General features: G+C 38.6%; 1 protein-coding gene across 4 annotated transcripts in view; it reads right to left on the bottom strand.

Annotated features, from left to right (window-relative positions):
• TRIM37 (tripartite motif containing 37) overlaps positions 1 to 21,053 on the bottom strand; it is a 151,717-nt gene that overhangs the window by 25,866 nt on the left and 104,798 nt on the right. For all 4 annotated transcript variants that reach the window (XM_070390589.1, XM_070390588.1, XM_005900659.2 and 1 more), the window contains 3 exons: positions 13,639 to 13,944; positions 2,813 to 2,941; positions 2,111 to 2,300 (listed from right to left, as the gene is read on the bottom strand). In XM_070390589.1, coding sequence (XP_070246690.1) covers positions 2,111 to 2,300; positions 2,813 to 2,941; positions 13,639 to 13,944 — 625 coding nt within the window. The remainder of the gene's footprint in view (positions 1 to 2,110; positions 2,301 to 2,812; positions 2,942 to 13,638; positions 13,945 to 21,053) is intronic.

Here is a 21,053-nt window from a genome sequence, read left to right as displayed (position 1 = left end):
AAATGACCTTATATTTTGGTATAACCTGTCAGTGATATGATAATCTAGATTTCCTTCCTTCTGAGCAAACTAATAGGGTATGGAGCATCGGGGTTTAATACTAAATTTCAAATTTTACTTTTAAAAGATTCACTTACAATGAAAGGTTATAAAGTGGTAGCTTGCATCAATGTCAATATCCTGGCTGAGACAATATATCAGCATTTTGCAAAATGTTATCATTAGGGGAAACAATGTAAGGTACACAGGCTCTCTCTATCCTTTCTTATAATTGCATGTGAATCTACAATTATCTCAAGAATTCCTAAAAATAAATAGAAATGGAAGTCCTTAATAATATGTCCTTACCAACACAGACATAGAGAACAGACTTATGGACATGGCTGGCAGGGGAGGAGGGAAAGGGTGGGATGATGGAGGAAGTAACATGGAAACAAACATAACCACATACAAGAGACAGCCAAGGGGAATCTGTATGACTCGGGGAACTCAAACAGGCTCAGTAACAACCTAGGTGGATGGGATGGGGAGAGAGGTGGGAGGCATGGTGTAGTGGGAGGGGGCATGGGTAAACCTATGGCTGATTTATGTTGATGCTTGGTAGAAACCAACACAATACTATAAAGCAATTATCCTTCATTTAAAAATAAATAAAATACTAATAATAACATGTTCTCACCAATATGGAAAGACTTTTAAGGTATACTGAATGAGAAAATAAGGTGTAGCAGTTTTATTAGGAAAAAAAACTATACGGCCGCAGTTATTTAAATATGCATGAAAACTGAGAAGACACAGCATATATAAAAAATTAAGAACAGCAGGAATGTGTGTGGGCAGGGGGCTGGAAAACAAAGCAGATGGGAGAAAGATGGGGAAACTTAATATTCTTTTTTTAACTTCCATTTTGAACCATTTATTATTAGTATTTAAAATTTTTGCTTATGCTACCTTAAATCAGGCAAGGAAAAAAAGACACAAGCTAGAAAACATCACATGAGCCAGGCTGGCAGTATAATTAACCATAAAATGAGGGGGGTTACGGCTATGAGCTTTACACGATTATAAAGGATTTTACAGTCTACAAAAACTATACATTCGTACACATTTAATCTTTATGACTAAAGGCAGATATAAACCTCTGTAACAAAATATAAAAGCTAGTTACAGCTTTCATCTTAAAAGGAACCTGTGTAAAACCAGACTAGGAAATGGGAAGGACAAGACAATCTCCAGTGATTGTCACATTTCCCTGCTTAAACCTGAGCCAAAGCAGAAAGCAAAGCCACCAGTTGTCCTTTTAGATTTGGTAATTATTCAGATCTAAAAACTCGATGAAATAAAGTAAATTTAAGGGATATTAATCTTTCTCTAAATTTAATTCAAAGTTCTTTTCAAAGTCTCCAAGGTAAAACTATTCCATGGTTTAAAATTAGAAATGATATTTAACAGCCATAAAATAGATGAGCAGATGGATACTAAAGGCTCATCTGCACATTCACAGACAATACACCCCACATTCACTCTCTTAGGCTGATGGAAGTTTAACTGACATGACTGGGATTTGAGTTCATGTTTCCTGGGAGAGAAATAAAGGTACTAATGACCATGTATATAAACCTTTTCAGGAAATTCCAACTATGTATTTTGAGGGTACTTTCATAAAAGGAAAAAAGGATGAGATGAAAGCAGAAAAGCAGTGGTAAAATTAAATTGCCAGAAGGTCTCTGTTCCACACAAAATTCCTATAAAGACCCTATGGGCCACAATAAAGTCCAGCACAAAGGAGTTTGAAAAGCCTGGGACAGATGGGGAAAAAAGCTGACTCAAAACCCCACAATAAAGAGATCACACAAGGATACATTATTATCCTAACTTCAGTGAAAATGAGCTCTAACTTACCCAAACTGAACTTCTGCTACTATCTCATTCAGTTAAAGAAAAAAGGAAGGTCTCTGATACTTTAAAAGTTCCTTTTTAATACAATAAACAAATAATCTGCTAAAAAATTAACAAAGTAGAAATTTATTTTGTTTATTACATTGTAGATAAGTGCCAACCAAAGCTACTAGCTATTATTCTATTATATAAACAAAAGAACTTCATTTACCCCAAGGTGACCATTTTTCTTCTTTTTTCAACAACAGGTACGCCATTGAAAACTGCAACCACGACAGCATCTGAATCCAAAGCTTGACACTGCCGATCTTCAGATTTCGGCAGAATGTCACTGATACTGACATGGGTCAAGGCTCGGGGAGAACTGTGCCTGCTCCCAGACTGAGAGCTTCCCGGGGAGACTACAAAAAAGGAAGGGTATATTCAGAAGGAAGGCAAACAAAAAAGGTTCTCTCTCTGGTTTCCACTTATGGTTATGTTAGTCGCTAAGTTGTGTCTGACAATTTGCGACCCCACTGACTGTAGCCCACCAGGATCCTCTGTCCATGGGATTCTCCAGGCAAGAGTACTGGAGTGGATTGCCATTTCCTTCTCCAGGGGATCTTCCCAACCCAGGGATCAAACCCTGGTGTCCCACACTGCAGTTTCCACTCAGGAGATCTCATTATATGTACATTTTTAAACTGCAGGAAAACTCAAAAACAACTTTTTGATGCCAGGTATTTAAATCTCAGGAGTCCAGAACATGAAGCCTGACGGTCGCACTTTCTTACTGATGGTCTGTTCTGTCACACGATCAAGGGGTTTTCAACCTGAGTTCCAGCATTTGGTGCCTTTAAAGCAGCTATACCATAAGGTCAGTTTCAACAGACATCTATCTACCAAAATTACATTTTGAACTCTCCAAACTCACCTTCAGCTAGAGTCTGACAGTCCCCCTTTGAACGGCTATTTTCCCCAGAGTCTATTGCTCTTCGAAGAGACAGACTACCTGCTACACTGGACCGAGTGGGCTTGGGTGAATGACTCTTCTTATTTGTGGCTGCAAAGACATTTTAAAACATTTCTGATTATGATAAAATGGCACAAAACTTACTACCTAGGCAACCAGAGAAAGGTTTTATCTTACCATATATGGAAGGAATTCCCATCTACTGTGTCCAAAAATAAACAGAACACTCTGGTCCCAATTGGTTTATTTGGGGTTTTATGCCAAAAACATTCCTATTTCATTGCTTGTGTTCTTACAAAAGTAGAAAATTATCAGTGAACTCCAAAAGAAAAATCATACCAGACACAAACTCCAATCTCAATTCAATTAAACCAAGTACCAAGAACAAAACAATAACCACCAAAACACTTGGAAACTATAAAACATTATTGGGTTAAAAATAAATCAATGCTGAATTAGAAATAAACCACAATTATAATACACTAAGATGTCTGTGGCTAAAATAGTAATTAGAGGAAAATGTATAAAATTAAAAAAAAAAAAAAACAAATCTGAAACGAAAGGACCAAACATGCATAGACTCAAGAAGATGGAAAAATAATAAAAAGAAATAAGAAAGCAGGAGAGATGCATTAAAAGGTAATGAACAGGTTCAATAAGGTAGCAGGATATAAGATCAATAACCAACTGACTTTTTACACAGCAGTAAATAATCTGAGAACAAAATTAAGAAAACAATTCCATTAACAGCATCAAATAGAATAAAATACTTAGGGAAAATTTTAACAAAGAAATGTAAGACCCGAACACGGAAAACTATCACACATTGTTGAAATAAAGAAAAGAGGGAAAATACTGTGTTCATTAACTGCAAGACTCAATACTGCTAACATAGCATTATTCCCAAACTTGGTCTACAACACAGATTCAACACAATCCCTATAAAAATTTCAGCTGTCTTTTCATTGTTGATGTTGTGAATATTGACAAGCTGATCCTAAAATTCATAGAAAAATGAAAAAGATTCAGAATACTTCAAAGCAATCTTGAATTGAGGACTCACTTGTAGGAATTCACAACTCTGCTGTAAAACTACAGTATTCAATACTGTGGTAAAAGAAAAAAAAAAAAAAAGATCAATGGAACAGAATTCAGAGTTCAGAAAAAAAACCTTATATTTATGGTCAAAAATTAATATAATTAATTTCTGACAAGGAAACCAAGATAATCCAGCTGGACAAAGGGAAAAAAGATGGACAAAAACAAGTGCTGCTAAGAATACGGTGAGACTGGAATCCTTATACGCGGCGGAAGACTGTAAAATGGTGCAGCTGCTGTGAAAACTGTATGCTCCTGCTGTGCCGTGCTCAGTCATATCTGACTACTTGCGATCCTATAGCCCACCAGGGTCCTTTGTCCATGGGATTTCCCAGGCAAGAATACTGGAGTGGGTTGCCATTTCTTCCTCCAGGGGATCTTCCCAACCCAGGGATCAAACCCAAGTCTCCTGTGTTGCAGGAGGATTCTTTACCACTGAGTCATCAGAAAAGCCCACAAAACAGTAAGGCCATGCCTCAAAAAATTAAACTTAGTTCTCATATAATCCAGCAATTTCATTCCTAAGCATATACTTAAGGTGAACAAAAACATAGGTTCACACAAAAAAACATACATGAATAGTCACAGCATCATAATTCATTACAGCCAAAAAAATAGAAATAAAAAATCAAAGTCCTCATCAACTGAAGAGTAGATCAAACAAAAAGTGGTACCCACAAACAATGAGGTATCATTCAGCCTTAAAACAAAATGAAAAAAGACATGTTACAACATGGCCCTTGAAAACATTATGCTAAGTCAGAGAAGTCAGATACAAAAGACTTGATGTTGTGTGACTCCATTTATATGAAAAGTCCAGAAGAAGCAAATCCATACAGACAAAATAGATAAGCAATTACCAGGATATAAGGGGAAGGGGAAGATGGGAAGTAAGGGTTCCTGAGTATGGAGTTTACGGGGAGAGTAAATGCAGCTCTTTGCCCCTTTCCTGTCTGCCCATCTATTGTCCTCTAACCTTAAAAGAACCTAATTATAGGAATGAGATCATGAGGCAATTTAATCCAACTTCTGACTCTTCCTCTCCTGAATGCACACCTTGCCTTGCTGATTCTTTTCTTAGATAAAAAGAAGAATGAAGAATTAAGCAGTTGAAAAAACTGACTAGCTCTCTACTTCCAATCCCTGGAGGAGGGCAAGGGCAGTATTCCTACCTGGAGAATCCTCATGGACAGAGGAGCCTGGCGGGCTATAGTCCATGGGGTAGCAAAGAGTCAACTGAGCAACTAAAGCAAGCTACTTCCAATGGCGCCCCCAAGCAATCCTTGATCACTTGGGCAATATAACTGATAAATCTGAAGGGAGAGGCACCCAATCTGCATGCTCTCAGAACGATGCAGAACCCAACCTCTTGCCTCAATTCACTGAGATTCTCCTCCCAACACCCACATTTTTCCCTTTAAAAACACTGTCACAGCTGAGCACATGCCTTGGGCTTGGGCTTTGGACACAAGTCTACCAATTCCTCAAACTGCTGGCTTTCCTGATTAAAGCCATCTTTTCTTTCTACTGACATTTGCTTCTCAAATTATTGGCTTTTAAGCAGTGAGCAGCCAAACCTAAGTTCAATAATAAGAGGAATGATAAAAATGTCCTAGACTTGGATAATGGTGAATGTCACAAAACCCTGTAATAAAAAACTGATGAACTGTACATTTTGGGGGGGAAAAAAAACATGCTGTGAGAAAAAATTATGACCAATTTCTTCACTGCAAAGTAAACATGTACTACTGGTTAAGGAAAGAAAATGAAGAGATGCATTAACAGAAGTGAAGGCAGAAATTAACATAATAAAAAGACAGACACCACTCTTATGGCAGAAAGCGAAGAGGAACTAAAGAGCCTCTTGCTGAAAGTCAAAGAGGAGAGTGAAAAAGTTGGCTTAAAACTCAACATTCAGATCACTAAGATCATGGCATCTGATCTCATCACTTCCTGGCAAGTAGGTGGGGAAACAACGGAAACAGTGACAGACTTTATTTTCCTGGGCTCCAAAATCACTGCAGATGGTGACTGCAGCCATGAAATTAAAAGACATTTGCTCCTTGGAACAAAGTTATGACCAACCTAGAGAGCATATTAAAAAGCAGAAACATTACTTTGCCGACTAAGGTCCGTCTAGTCACAGTAATGGGGTTTTTCCAGAAGTCATGTCTGGACCTGAGAGTTGGATCATAAAGAAGGCTGAGTGCCAAAAAATTGATGCTTTTGATCTGTGGTGTTGGAGAAGACTCTTGAGAGTCCCTCGGACTGCAAGGAGATCCAATCAGTCAATCCTAAAGGAAATCAATTCTGATATTCATTGGAAGGACTGATGCCAAAGCTGAAGCTCCAATACTTTGGCCACCTGATGCGAAGAACTGACTCACTGGAAAAGGCCCTGATGCTGGGAAAGATTGAAGGCAGGAGAAGAAGGGGATGAGAGAGGACGAAATGGTTAGATGGCATCACCAACTCAATGGATATGAGTTTGAGCAAGCTCCGGGAGATGGTGAAGGACAGGGAAGCCTGGCATTCTACAGTCCATGGGGTCACAAAGACTCAGACACGATTGACTGACTGAGCAACAACAGTAAGATGAAATAAATCTGAGAATTAGGTCTCTAAAGAGATGAATAAAATGGACAAGCTTCTAGCAAGTCAAGGGAAAAAAATAAGAAAACACAAATAAGCAATGATATAACAAAAAGTTAACATCCCATATGCAGAGGGAGTTTTTAAAATTTAAAGGAACAGAGTAAATGACTTTATGCCAATACATTTATCTAATAAAATGAATTTGCTAGGAAAATTAATTATGAAAATTGATATAAGAAGCAAAAGAAATATGAGGACACCAGTAAACACACAGAAATGAAAAAGGCTGTTAAAAGTTTTATTCCCCGAAGAATTACTCAATAGTTTTATAGATGAATTTCATTACACTTTTAACAAACAGATGTCATGTTAAAATAATTTCTCAGCATAGAAAAGAACAAAGGCTTCTGAATTTATTCTATGAGATTGGCATAAAATCACAACTAAAATACGTTAATGAAAGAATAATGAAAGTATAGCTCTATTTTACTTATTTACTACATATTCAAGAATCCTAAGAATTAGCTGGGACTTCCTGGTGGTCCAGTGGTTAAGATTCCACATTTCCACTGCAGGGAGCACAGGTTTGATCCCTGGTTGAAGAACTAAGATCCCACATGTGCAAGAACGAGGGCATAACTTCATAGTCATTCCTCCTTATCAGTAATTCAGCATCCAAAGACTCAACCAACTGTGGATTTACTGAAAGTAATCTGTGGATAGGAGGACCATACAGTGCAAACCCATGCTGCTCAGAGTCAACCGTGTACTAAAAGATTACAAACCACAACCAAGTAGACAGACTCATTCTAGAATTCCAGGAATGGTCAGTATTAAATGACATCATTCTCTGTGTTCACAAAGTAAAAGGGCAAAATATGATTATTTTGACAGATGACAACAAGCATTTGATATCATTCTATACAACCTCTTGACTTAGAAAAACTCTTAGTAAGTAGTGTTGACAGAAAAAAAAAGTACAACCTAAAAGTTGAGAATTATGTTTTATTTGGTGGAGTTTCTGAGGACTTCTGAGGGACTACTCTGAAGTCAAGGGAGGAAAAATATAAGGGTTTTTGCAACAAACATCAGGTAACTGGAACATCAAAAGATAACAGTTAATTAAAAAAACACAAGATATCGCAAGTTAATGAATTCAGCACTTTTCTACATATGGGAAGATGCAAGAGTCTGAGCTCACTGAAATCATTCCTTTAATATGCACTTCAGCAATCTAAGGGCTTCCTGATAGCTCAGTTGGTAAAGAATCCACCTGCAATGCAGGAGACCCTGGTTCGATTCCTGGGTCAGGAAGATCCACTGGAGAAGGGATAGGCTACCCACTCCAGTATTCTGGCCTGAAGAATTCCATGGACTGTATAGTCCATGGGGTTGCAAAGAGTCGGACACAGCTGAGCAACTTTCACTTTCACTTCACTCAGCAAGCTAGGGCCAGTATCCTGTTCTTTCTCATCAACAGTTCCTTTAAGACTCTCCCATTCTGAGTTCCCTCAGGAAGGTGTAGTGGCTTGAAGGCTGTAACAGCCTTTGGTTTACTGCTATGGCACACATTTTTCATTCACAATAGGAAAAGAAGTACTGGGTGAAATGGTGGAAGTCACAGGTTCTAAGGTTCAAATTCTTGGCTCTGCACTTACCACTGTGAAACTCCAGGAACCTTTAATGCCCTGTGCCTCAGTTTCTTTTTCTGTAAGGTGGGGATAAAATTAACTTGCCTCACAGAGTTATTGTTGGGATTAAATGAGTTAATACATGTGACTTAGACTACTTAGAATAGTATCCGTTAAATAATAAACACTTCGTAAATGTTAACCATTACTGCGGTTAGGAAAAGGGTATCTTTTTCAACTCTATAAAAACTACCTTTTGAAACATATAGCAAAATTTGAACTTAATGAGATAAAAAACTAAGGAATTCTTAAATAGAGTTTAAAACATTACAAAAATTCTGTAACTGCTATTAGTTAACATCATTCCAAGATCCCAGCCTAGACAATACAATATGAAAAGTAAATAAGCAGGAAAGGAGTGGATAAGCTATGACTTTTGCTGATGATATGACTATATACTTAGGAAATTCAATATAATTGACTAAAAAACTTAGACTTTAAAAAACTCACTAAGTGGGCTAAACACAAAATAAACATATAAAAACCAACAGTCTTCCTATAACCAATAACCAACAGTTAGAAAATATTATGGAAGGAAAAAGAGATCCTATCACAATAGCAACCTAAATTACAATGTATCTAGAAACTAATATTAACAAGACATACACAGAACTTATATGAGGAAAACTAAAACTCTGAAGAAATATATGTGTGTAGAGAAGGCAATGGCACCCCACTCCAGTACTCTTGCCTGGAAAATCCCATGGACGGAGGAGCCTGGTGGGCTGCAGTCCATGGGGTCACTAGGAGTCGGACACGACTGAGCGACTTCACTTTCACTTTTGACTTTCATGCATTGAGAAGGAAATGGCAACCCACTCCAGTGTTCTTGCCTGGAGAATCCCAGGGACGGGGGAGCCTGGTGGGCTGTCGTCTATGGGGTTGCACAGAGTCGGACACGACTGAAGCAACGCAGCAGCAGCAGCAACAGAAAATTACTGTTAGTCGCTCAGTTGTATCCGACTCTGTTACCCCATGGACTGTAACCCACCAGGCTCCTCTGAAAAACAGAATTCTCCAGGGAAGAATACTGGAGTGGGTAGTCATTCCTTTCTCCAAGGGATCTTCCCGACCCATGGATCAAACCCAGGTCTCCTGCACTGTGGGTGGACGCTTTACCATCTGAACCACCAGGGATGGCTTGAATACATGGAAACACCACATTACTCAATTTGAATGCTTTGATACTTAAAAGATGTCAATTCCTCAAATTAAATGTTAATTAATGCATTAAATGTAACATAATTCCAGTCAAAATGTTTTTCTGGAAAAGTAAACATGTAAGAACCATCAAAGACATCTTGAAAACAAAATGAAGGCAAACATATCACGGCATTATAAACTATACAACTACAGTGGTTAAGAAAAAGGAATGTGGGTCTGGTAGACAACGGAACAAACATTTAGCTTAACAATACTAAACTGCTGTTTTGTAGGTTTTAAAAAGTATCCCACTGGCAATTTCACCTGGTCCAACTGTATGAATGAATTTAAAAACAGAACTATGTAAGTATGAGAATTTGGTCTATAATATAAAAAATGAATTTCATTTTGCTGAACAGAAGAGACTCTTCAAAAAACATGTTTCATTTTGGTGGGTGGGTTGGGCAGGGTGGACACTGAATTTACACACTGTCATGGAAAACAAGTTACATATGGAATAATGAACTAAATGTAAAAAAGTTAAAAAATAAAAACAGAATCAAGAAAGTTAAGTGTTGTTTTAGAGCTGAAAAGGCCTTCAAATTAAAACATTAAACCTTCAAAGAATGAATACTATTAATAGATGTTGAAAATAAAGAATTTAAAACTTAATGTTTAGCAGAAAACAAAAACAAGTGACAACAAGGGAAGTATGTGAAGGAACATGTAACACAAGTTTTCTGCAGAAGTCCATCCAAAAAGCTTTACTTCTTTTGGTTTAAAATTGTCATTTCCTTGACAACTAGATAAGGTTGAGTATCTTTTAATATATTTATCGTCCTTTGGTATTTCTTCTTACCTTAATAACTTAATCATAACCTTTACTCATTTTTCGACTACATCATCACCTCTATTCAAAAGAATTCTATGTATTTGGCAATTACCCTGTCCTATTCATCTCTGCTATATTATTGCCATCAGTATCCAGCATTAATATATCTCATTTTAATAAACACACATATGGAAAGCTCAGAAGTAAAGCCTCACATACATGATTAACACAAGTATCCATCAAAACAAACGCACAGTGGAATATTATGCATTCATTCATAGAAGAGAAGAAAATGTTGACATACGCTAGAACATGGATGAACCTTGAGAAGCTTATGGTAAGTGAAATAATCCAACCACAAATAAAATAAGTTTCCACTTATATGAGGTACCCAGAGTAATCAAATTCATAGACGGCTACCAGGGGATCGAGAGAGAAAGAAGAGATAGCAATCGTTTAATAGGTATGGAGACAGTTTCTCAAGATAAAAAGAAAGTTCTGTGGGTGGATGTTGGCATTGGTAGCACAACAATATGCATGTAATATTCAATGCCATTGATAACTACACTTAGTGCTCGCTTCGGCAGCACATATACTAAAATTGGAACGATAACTACACTTAAAAAGGTTATTTTAATAAAATGTGGTAAAATTTATCATGATTAAAATAATGTTTTTTAATTAAACACAGAATTACAATATGAATCAGCAATCACACTCTAGGTAAATACCCTCCAAAAAAATGAAAGCAGATACCTGAACAGATGCTGCACATACATTTTCATATCTGCATTATTCATAATAGCCAAAAAGTGGGAAAAATCCGTATGTCCATCAAGAGATGAATGGATAAACATACTATAGCATACATATACATAAAAGGGAGTATTACTCAGCCTTAAAAAGAAATGAAATTCTGACACTTGCTACAATATGAAGACTGAAGAAATTATGCTGAAGTGAAATAAGTCAGACACAAAAAGACAAATACTGTATGATTCCACTTATATGCGATATCTAGAATAATCAAGTTTATAGAAACAGAAAGTATAATAGTGGTTACCAGAGAGTATGGGAAACCGGGAATACCGAGTTACTACTCAAAGTATATAAAATTTTAGTTTGGGATGATGAAAAAGTTGAGATGAATGGTGGTTATAGTTGCACAACAGCATAAATGTATCTAATGCCACTGAATTATATAGCTAACAATAATTAAGTATATGAAAACCGTCAACAGAATAAATCCTAAAAGTATTTTCACATGAAAAAAAATTTTATTTTTAAAATTTTTGTCTATGAAAGGATGGATGTTCCCTAAACTCATCGTGGTAATCACTTCTTGATGTATGTAAGCCAAATCACTATTCTATGCACCTTAAATTTATACAGTTCTGTAGGTTAATTACATCTCAATAAAACTAAAAGAAAAAAGGAGAGAAAAATGACAAAAATAAAGGAGTCTTTTTTTTCTCAAAAAAACAAAACAAAACAAGTTTGATAGTAAACTTTATGTTATTAATATATATATTTTACCACCAAAAAAATCCAGGTAAAAAAAGCAGATATGTTTAAGAAAAGGAAAACAAGACACAGATGTCGAACTCCTTCCTAATTCCACCACCCCTCCAGGAACCACCCAATTTATGTGACGCTTCTCGAAGGAGCCGAGCAGTCATGCTCTGGTTTCCCAACTCATTCACTTCTGCTATACCCCTCCATGGGAATGGTTCCAAAAAGGCATGTCCAACCTTCATCTTGATGCCTCTCAATGATAGACAACCACTCCACCTTTTTTGAGATGCATTAAAAAAAAATTTTTTTTGAGATTTCATTTCTTTTGTTATTCTCTACCTTATGATTGCTCTTTTCAATTTCCTTTGCTACCTTCCCTAACAGGCCTTTAAATGTTTAGGTGCCCAGAACCAAAACTTCTCTTTTCCATTTAAACTCCCTTCATACTTGATCCCTGGTTTTAAACAACATCTGACACTGCTGACTCCCAACTGTTTATATCCAGCTTTACCCTCATATACTTCAGATTTACGAAAGCATTCAACTGCCTGTGAGATATTTTACTGGATCTAGCAGACATCTCAAACCGAACATGTTCAAAAAATTCCTGCCATGATACCCCATGGCCCACCATCCCACACCTGCTTCTTCCTATTTAACTTGCATCTCAGTTAACGATACCACCAGTCACTAAGTTGCTTAGACCAAACACTTAAACATCGTTCTTAGTTTTTCTCTTTTCCTAAACCCTTTCTTACCAGGTTTGTGGGAAAGAACTGAGCCCTCATGGTTTAAAATATCCACTGTATGTAACAGATGAACTTCTCTCCTGTGTATCTAGAGTAGCACGAGTTATATATCATCCTTGGGAGACTTAAAAAAAGATTGGAACCTCGGTAAAGAAAGGCTGCTAGACTATGAGCAAGTCCACCTACTCAGTGCAGAAACTCCAGAGTAAGTCAGAGTATTTCATACAAGCTATTGCTATAGGTTGCGAACTGGTCTCACAACTTCCACTCTCAATCCTTTTCAGACCCTCTCCACACAACAAAGCAATCTTTGTTTTAGAAGTATATCAGATCATAAACACCCCTCTGATTTTTATTGTCTAGAGACTTCCCCCCAAAATCAGAATAAAACTCGAACTGCTTACTGAGGTCTTATAAGACCCATGTGATCTAATAGAGAAGGAAACGGCAACCCACTCCAGTATTCTTGCCTGGGAAATCCCACAGAGGAGCCCGGCGGGCTACAGTCCATGGGGTCGCAAAGTGTCAAGGCACAACTAAGCAACTGCACCTGATCAAGATCCTGTCTCTCTGACGTTTTATCTCCTGTTACCCTCACTTCTGCTTAGTTCACCATGTTCAGCCAAACTGGCCTTCCTTCAGCCTTCAGCCATGTAGAGTGAATCCTGATAGTGACTTTGCATTTTCCGTTCTGTTTACCCTGAAGAATGCTTCCCCCAGACCTCCGCACGGCTCCCACTCCTCAACCTTCAGGTGTCAGTTCAACGCTTGCCTCTTGAGGGACTTTCTTTCACTTGCTCTCCCCACCCCACTCCTCTGCTGTGGAATTCACAGGACTTTTTATCTACAGAAATAATCTTTACCTGTCTACACATTTTAATGTCCAATTCCTATCACATGAGTAATGAATGCAGGATTCATGAGAGCAAAGATTTTGTCTTATTTGTTGCCCAATACAGAATAAGCAATCAAGAAATGTTAACTCTGTTATATAGCAGAAAATATACAAAGTCAGTTTTGGATGGAAGAAAAAGCTGTATGTATTTGTAGTCCTAAGTAACACTGAGGGAGATATTTAAATATTATTATTCTGAAAATAACCTCTCCCCAAGTTTCCCAAATGACACATGGAGAAATAAAACTAAGCGGATCTTTTTCACTTACAGTTTCGTATGTAACAACTGGCAACTGATGACTTTGCCAAGAGCTCCATTCCCAATTCCTGTAATCTGCTGGAGTTCTCGGTCCCACATGCGGCCAGGGCTGCCTGGTCAGCAGAAAGGAGGCTCGCTGCCATGTCTCCAGAAGCAGCACTGCTGCTCTTTATTTCTGAAAGTGTGTTCTTTATATCAGCTTTACATCGAACTTCAGCCATTTGAGTTTTGAGTCTTTTGAGCATCTTTAAATCAGAGGGAACCCGCCACATTGCCTGCTGCTTCCTTTGGTCTTTATCTTTTCGAGAATACGATGCTGCAGAGAGGAAGTAACAAGTCACATTAACATAGACCTTAACATTCATGAAGCCATTCTGTACTGTGCATATAGGCAAATTTGAGGTGCAAGTAACCTAAAGCTCTTTAGGTGGTACCAACAATAAAAGCATGCATTAAATTCAATTAATGAAAACAGATACAAGTATCATAACTCTATTGACACCTACAAAGTTAAAATCTGGGTCACGTTTAGTTGTTGTTCAGTCATTCAGTCTTGTCCAACTCTTTGCGACCCCATGGACTGCAGCACGCCAGGTCTCCCTGCCCATCACCAACTCCCAGAGTTTACTCAAACTCGTGTCCATCGAGTTGGTGATGCCATCCAACCATCTCATCCTCTGTCGCCCCCTTCTCCTCCCGCCTTCAATCTTTCCTAGTATCAGGATCTTTTCCAATGAGCCAGCTCTTCCAATCAGGTGGCCAAAGTATTGGAGCTTCAGCTTCAGCATCAGTCCTTCCAATGAATATTCAGGGTTGATTTCCTGTAGGATTGACTGGTTGGATCTCCTTGCAGTCCAAGAGAGTCTCAAGAGTCTTCTCCAACACCACAGCTCAAAAGCATCAATTCTTTGGCACTCAGCTTTCTTTACAGTCCAACTCTCACATTCATACATGACTACTGGAAAAACCATAGCTCTGACAACACATACCTTTGTTGGCAAAGTGATGTCTTTGCTTTCTAAATACGCTGTCTAGATTTGTCAAAGCTTTACTTCCAAGGAGTGTCTTTTAATTTCATGGCTGCAGTCACTGTCTGTACTGATTTTGAAGCCCAAGAAAATAAAATCTGTTTCTACTTTTTGCCTATCTATTTGCAATGAAGTGATGGAATCGGATGCCACGATCTTAGTTTTAAGCCAGCTTTTTCACTCTCTTCTATCATCCTCATCAAGAGGCTCTTTAGTTCCTCTTCACTTTCTGTCATTAGAGTGGTATCATCTGCATATCCATAGTTATTGATATTTCCCCCAGCAATCTTGATTCCAGCTTGTGAGTCATCCAGTTTGGCAATGCACATGAGGTACTCTGCATATAAGTTAAATAAGCAGGGTGACAATATACACACTTGACATACTCTTTCCCAATTTGGAACCAGTCTGTTGTTCCATATCCAGATCTAACTGTTGCTTGCTGACCTGCATACAGGTTTCTCAGGAGGCAGGTAAGGTAACCTGGTATACCTATCTCCTGAAGAACTTTCCAGTTTGTTGTGATCCACACAGTGAAAGGCTTTAGCCTACTCAATGAACCAGAAGTAGATGTTTTAGTGGAATTCTCTTGCTTTTTCTATGATTGAACAGATGCTGGCAATTTGATCTCTGGTTTCAGCCTGTACATCTGGAACTTCCTGGTTCACATACTGTTGAAGACTACCTTGAAGAATTTTGAGCACTACTGTGCTAGCAAGTGAAACGAGTGCAACTGTATGGTAGTTTGAGCATTCTTTGGCATTGCCTTTCTTTGGGATTGGAATGCAAACTGACCTTTTCCAGTCCTGTGGCCTCTGTTGAGTTTTCCAAATTTGCTGGCATATTGAGTGCAGCACTTTGTCAGCATCATCTTTTAGAATTTGAAATAGTTCAACTGGAATTCTATCACCTCCACTAGCTTTGTAGTAGTGCTTCCTAAGGCCAACTTGACTTCACATTCCAGGATGTCTGAAACTAGGTGAGTGACCACATCACCGTGGTTATCTGGGTCATTAAGGCCTTTTTTGTATAGATCTGTGTACTTACCATCTCCTCTTAATCTCTTCTGCTTCTCTTAGGTCCTTGCCATTTCTGTTCTTCATCTGTGTCCATCTTTGCGTAACATATTCCCTTGGGAGCTCTAATTTTCTTGAAGAGATCTGTAGTCTTTCCCATTCTATTGTTTTTCTCTATTTCTTCACATTATAATAACTCAAATCTGAATTATACATTTAACTCTAAATGTGCTTTCTTTTTTATATTTATTCACTTTTCTCAAATTTTCTATACTGAGCTTTTAGTATGTTCACAATTAAAAAAAAAAAACAACAGAAAAAGCATAAACCTAGAAGCCAAACACTTAGTCAACTATGTTATACATAGTATATAAAATATACAGTCTAACTCATTTTAAAAAGGTGATTTACTGAACTGTTATCCAATGTGGATGCAGGTATTAAGTGCCATGCTGCCAAGTCGCTTCAATCGTGTCCGACTCTGTGCGACCCCATAGACGGCAGCCCACCAGGCTCCCCCATCCTTGGGATTCTCCAGGCAAGAACACTGGAGTGGGTTGCCATTTCCTTCTCCAATGCATGAAAGTGAAAGTGAAGTCACTCAGTCATGTCTGACTCTTCGAGACTCCATGGACTACAGCCCACCAGGCTCCTCCATCCATGGGATTTTCCAGGCAAGAGTACTGGAGTGGGGTGCCATTGCCTTCTCCATTAAGTGCAATGGAATATCATTGGAAAAAAAAAAAAATTACTTCCCTGTCAGTGAGTCTTTGCGGTCATTAAACTAATAATACTTTGTTTCTTCTAAGAGAAAGTAGTTGAAGTTGTTTTTAATTTCTTTTCCCCAACTCAAATATTAAAGAGAGAAATGAGCAAGGAAAAACACACAATTTCTATGCAGGAAAGAGAAAAGATTCTGGAAATCTAGGGATTCTGGAAATCAAAGAACATTATGACTGACTCAAAGCAAGAAGAAATCAAGTTCCTCACCCCCAAAAACACCCCTAAACTCCTTAAGAGGTACCCTAACTAGACAGAAGAACAAGTCCTTTCCTAGCAGGAATGACAGCTGACCCTGCTCACACACTGCAACAATCCATGCCGTAAGAGAGGGAAAAGGCAGACACCACGGTGTGTTCAACAGCCACTCCCTCACTTCCACCATGCCTGCAGAGCCCAGCCTGTGTTTAGGTGTTAGGCAGGCCAGCACTGCTGAGGGCAATGAGAGCTGTCCTTTGCTTGGCCCCAGAGGGTACGAGCCTACGACTGGTCTAAGCTTATTCCTCTTGGAGCATTTAGAGTGGGCACATGACTAAGAATTTCAGCCAAAGTTGGGGGGAGGGGAGAGAGAGCCTCCATTCTGACTGGGAGATTTTATTATGTTGGGGATACAGCTAAAAGTAGAGGAGCTTGAATTCAAACCAAGGAGTCTGCCTCCAGAGTCTTAATACTTTGCTCTCCAGCATCACAGGAATAGGTCTTTTACATCCCATCTTTTTTTTCCTGATAGTGACACACTCCTGTGCCTAAATGATGCCTGAAACTGTGGCAGTCATCTTAACGTCATGCCAGAAGAGGCAAGAAAACTGCAGGAAGACCATCCCTTGCCCTGCCTTTAAATACCTGATGCACGTGGAATCACTAACCTCCAGATGGAGTATGTATAACAAAGTGCCTTTATTCCTGTTAGTTAAGCCACGATTAGCATGATTTTGCTACTTGCAGCTGAAAGCATTCACAATAGACTATTAGGAGAGATTTTAGAAACCCAGGATTTGGTCTCAGATCAACCATTTAATTGCTGTAACTTTCTTTAAATCTTCCAGCTTCTGAGTCCATTTATTTATTTGTGAAATGAAGACAATAATATATATTGTAACAGGGCTGTCCTGAGGCTCAGGAGATCCAATGGCTATGAAAGCACTGCACAGCGTAGCTCACATTCAACCCCCTGTCCACCAAAGTATCACAGCAGTGTTTAAAACCCAAATCAGATGTTACATTCCTGCTTAGGATCACTGAGGAAATATGAGTAGAGCACACAGGCCCTGCATGATCTGATGCCACCTCCACTTCCGCGGCTTTCCCCTCTGCCTCTCGGTGGCTCAGTGCCCCTAGTCCTGCAGCTCCGCTCAGCAGCCATGCTCTGTCCTCACCCTTCTCACATGTTCTCTTCCCTCTGCTCTTGCTGCTAACTCAGACTTACCAGGTCTGATCGGAAATGTCTCCTTCTTCAAGCACCTAAACACACCAATTGCTCCCCTCCTTTCAAATCAGTTCTTACCTAATTTTGTAGAGCACACTATATTACAGTAAGGAAGACAGACAAGTAGAATGTGAATAACTTAGAGGCTGAGATTACATCTTAGTGATCTTTGCATTCTAGGCCATGCAGCCTATGGCACAAAATATTCAAAATGTTTTGCTAAATAAAATCTTTGTGGCTATCATGTCCCACCCTACATCTACCTGGACTTAAAGAAGAAAACCTGTATTAACCCACATGATTTAGTTTACTATTACTAGAAACTGACAAGAATTTTTAAAAGTAAGCCCAATCAAATGCTAAGCACTGGGCTAGGCAGGGGATACAAGAGTGAACAGGGCAAACACCCAGTCTTTGCCTTCACAAAGCTCACAGTCCAGCTGAGAAAAAATGAAAATCCATTCCAGTACTGTGTGGTAAGTGCCAAGACGGGAGAGTGTAAAAGTGCTATGGAATCTTGTACCACAGGAGCCTGACAAGGATACTCACCGCACTGAGGACGAGAAGCCTTTCTGAATCTGTCAAGTTATAAGGTTAAGAACTGAGAGTCTCATCTATAACACTCATTCGCCTCTTTCAAGAATGACAGTTATCCACAGCTCCTCCTTCAGACTTCAGTGTCCATCCCACCACCCCCCTTCTGGTAACCTAAGCTACTTCAGAGTGCTCTGTTGTTGTTGCTGTTGAGTTACTAAGTTGTGTCCGACTCTTTTGCGACCCCACGGACTGTAGAGTGCCAGGCTCCCTGTCCAAGGGATTTCCTAGGCCAAGAATACTGGAGTGGGCTACCATTTCCTCCTCCAGGGGATCTTCTCAATTCAGGGATCAAACTCGCCTCGTGTGTTGGTGGGTGGATTCTTTACCACTGAGCCATCTGGAAAGTCCTCTTTACCGTATTACAATTAGTTGCCAAGCCCCATAAACTCTACCTCCACAAGTATAACTCTTTGCTCTAAGTAAACTACTTCTCCACTGCCCAGGTTAATCTGTTCCCTAGAGGTTTAAAAGAATTTTTATAATGCCAAAAAATCCTGAAGATCTTACCCCAGCTCCACATGTTATAATGACTGAGAAAATACACAGAAACATATGAATCTGTCCTCTCATACTGGGAATGACAATAAACATCTACAACTGTATCCTGATTAAATTTTCCTTTCTGATAGTTTTCTTAACACTGCAAGCTTTCTAAAATATAGTTTGAATCAAACTATTCCTAAACTGAAACAATGGTTACCCACTGTTCACTATGAATAAATTCCTCGGGCAAGCCTTTCACAGAACAGATCCAACTTGCCTTTCTATCTACCACTGCGCGTACCTCAAAATCAGGTTCAGCCACACTATCTGTTGTTCATACCCTGATGCCCCTTATGATGTCCCTTTTATGAAACAGTGGTTAAGAACAAAAACCTAGAGTAAGCCTGATACGTGACAGGTGTTCACTATGAACAACTCCATGCCAACAAATTTGATAACCTAGATGTAACTCCTTGAAAGTCAATGTGCCAAACTCACAGAAGAAAAAACAGACTATATGAATAGGCCTGTATATATTAAAGAAATTCAGTCAGTAACAATACCTTTCTAAAACAGAAAGCATCTGGCCCAAATCAATCCACTGGTGAATTCTACCAAACATTTAAAGAAGAAATTATAAAATTCTCTACAGTCTCCACAAGAAGCAGAGGGAATACTTCTTTACTGAATCTATGAGGCCAGCATTATTCTAATATCAAAGTCAGACAGACATTATAAGAAAACTACAGACCAGTATCTCTGACGAACACAGATACCAATAACCCTCAACAAACTATTAGCAGACTGAATTAAACAATATATTTAAAAAACCATACATGACAACCAAATGAGATTTATCCCAGGTATACAAGGCTTGTTCAATATTTGAAAATCATTTAATGTAATCTATTTACATCATATCAATAGATGAAAAAAAAAAAAAAAAAGCATTTCACAAAATCCAGCAACCATTCACAATAAAACCTCAGAATAGAGGGGAACTTTCTCAGCTTGATAAAAGAATATCTATGGAAAATTTACGGCCAGTATTATACTTTCTGGTGAGAAACTTAAACGCTTTCCCATCAAGATCAGGGACATCTTTTCACCACTCCTTTACAACTGCTACAGGAAGTTCTCGCTAATGAATAAGACAAGAAACGGAAATGAAAATATACAGATCGAGAAGGAAAGAATACACAAAGAATACAAAATGAACACTAAAATTCAAGCAAGCATTTTAATAAAAGAAACCTGGATCTTTCTGTAACGTTAGCCTTAAATACCCTCTCACAGAAAGGTCATTTTTCACTTGGCTTCCATGACTCTCTTCTCTCTCCTCTCCAAAGGCTCTTCATCTGGCTCATCTTCCACACACGCAATAACAACAGATGTTCACCATAATTATGTTCCATGGCACCCCACTCCAGTACTCTTGCCTGGAAAATCCCATGGATGGAGGAGCCTGGTGGGCTGCAATCCATGGGGTTGTTAAGAGTCGGACATGACTGAGCGACTTCACTTTTCATTTTCATGCATTGGAGAAGGAAATGGCAACCCACTCCAGTGTTCTTGCCTGGAGAATCCCAGGGACGGGGGAGCTTGGTGGGCTGCCGTCTATGGGGTCACAAAGAGTCGGACACAACCAAAGGGACTTAGCAGCAGCCCTTTTAAAGGATTTCTTGAAACTCTTTCTCCTGAAATCTTCTACTCCCTTCGTTTTAATTACTTAGCATCACCTCTCGGCAGATAACTGCCTATATTTCAGTCTTAATTTTTAGCTATCTGCTGAGCATCTCTACTGTGATATCCCGCTGGTATGTCAAACTCAATAGCTTAAATCCAAACCTTGTTCTTCCTCTCTCTTTCATACCCCATCCCCCTTGTCATAGACTTTATCATTTTGATCTAAAACTCAATTCATTTCATTTATATTATCCATTTTAATAGAAAACTTTCAGAGAACAGAGATCTTATTCTGTTTATGTAGTTTACATTCTTTTCTCTGACACTGAATTTTTCAAAAACAATATTTTACTTGTCTATAAAATATGCTATTCCTTGGACAACTGTAATTTTTCAACCATAATTGTAT

The sequence above is a fragment of the Bos mutus genome, chromosome 19 (genome assembly GCF_027580195.1).
Source record: "Bos mutus isolate GX-2022 chromosome 19, NWIPB_WYAK_1.1, whole genome shotgun sequence".
Classification (NCBI taxonomy): Eukaryota; Metazoa; Chordata; class Mammalia; order Artiodactyla; family Bovidae; genus Bos; species Bos mutus.
The sequence above is the reverse complement of the archived record's forward strand: the minus strand, read 5'-3'. Positions and strand labels throughout refer to the sequence as shown.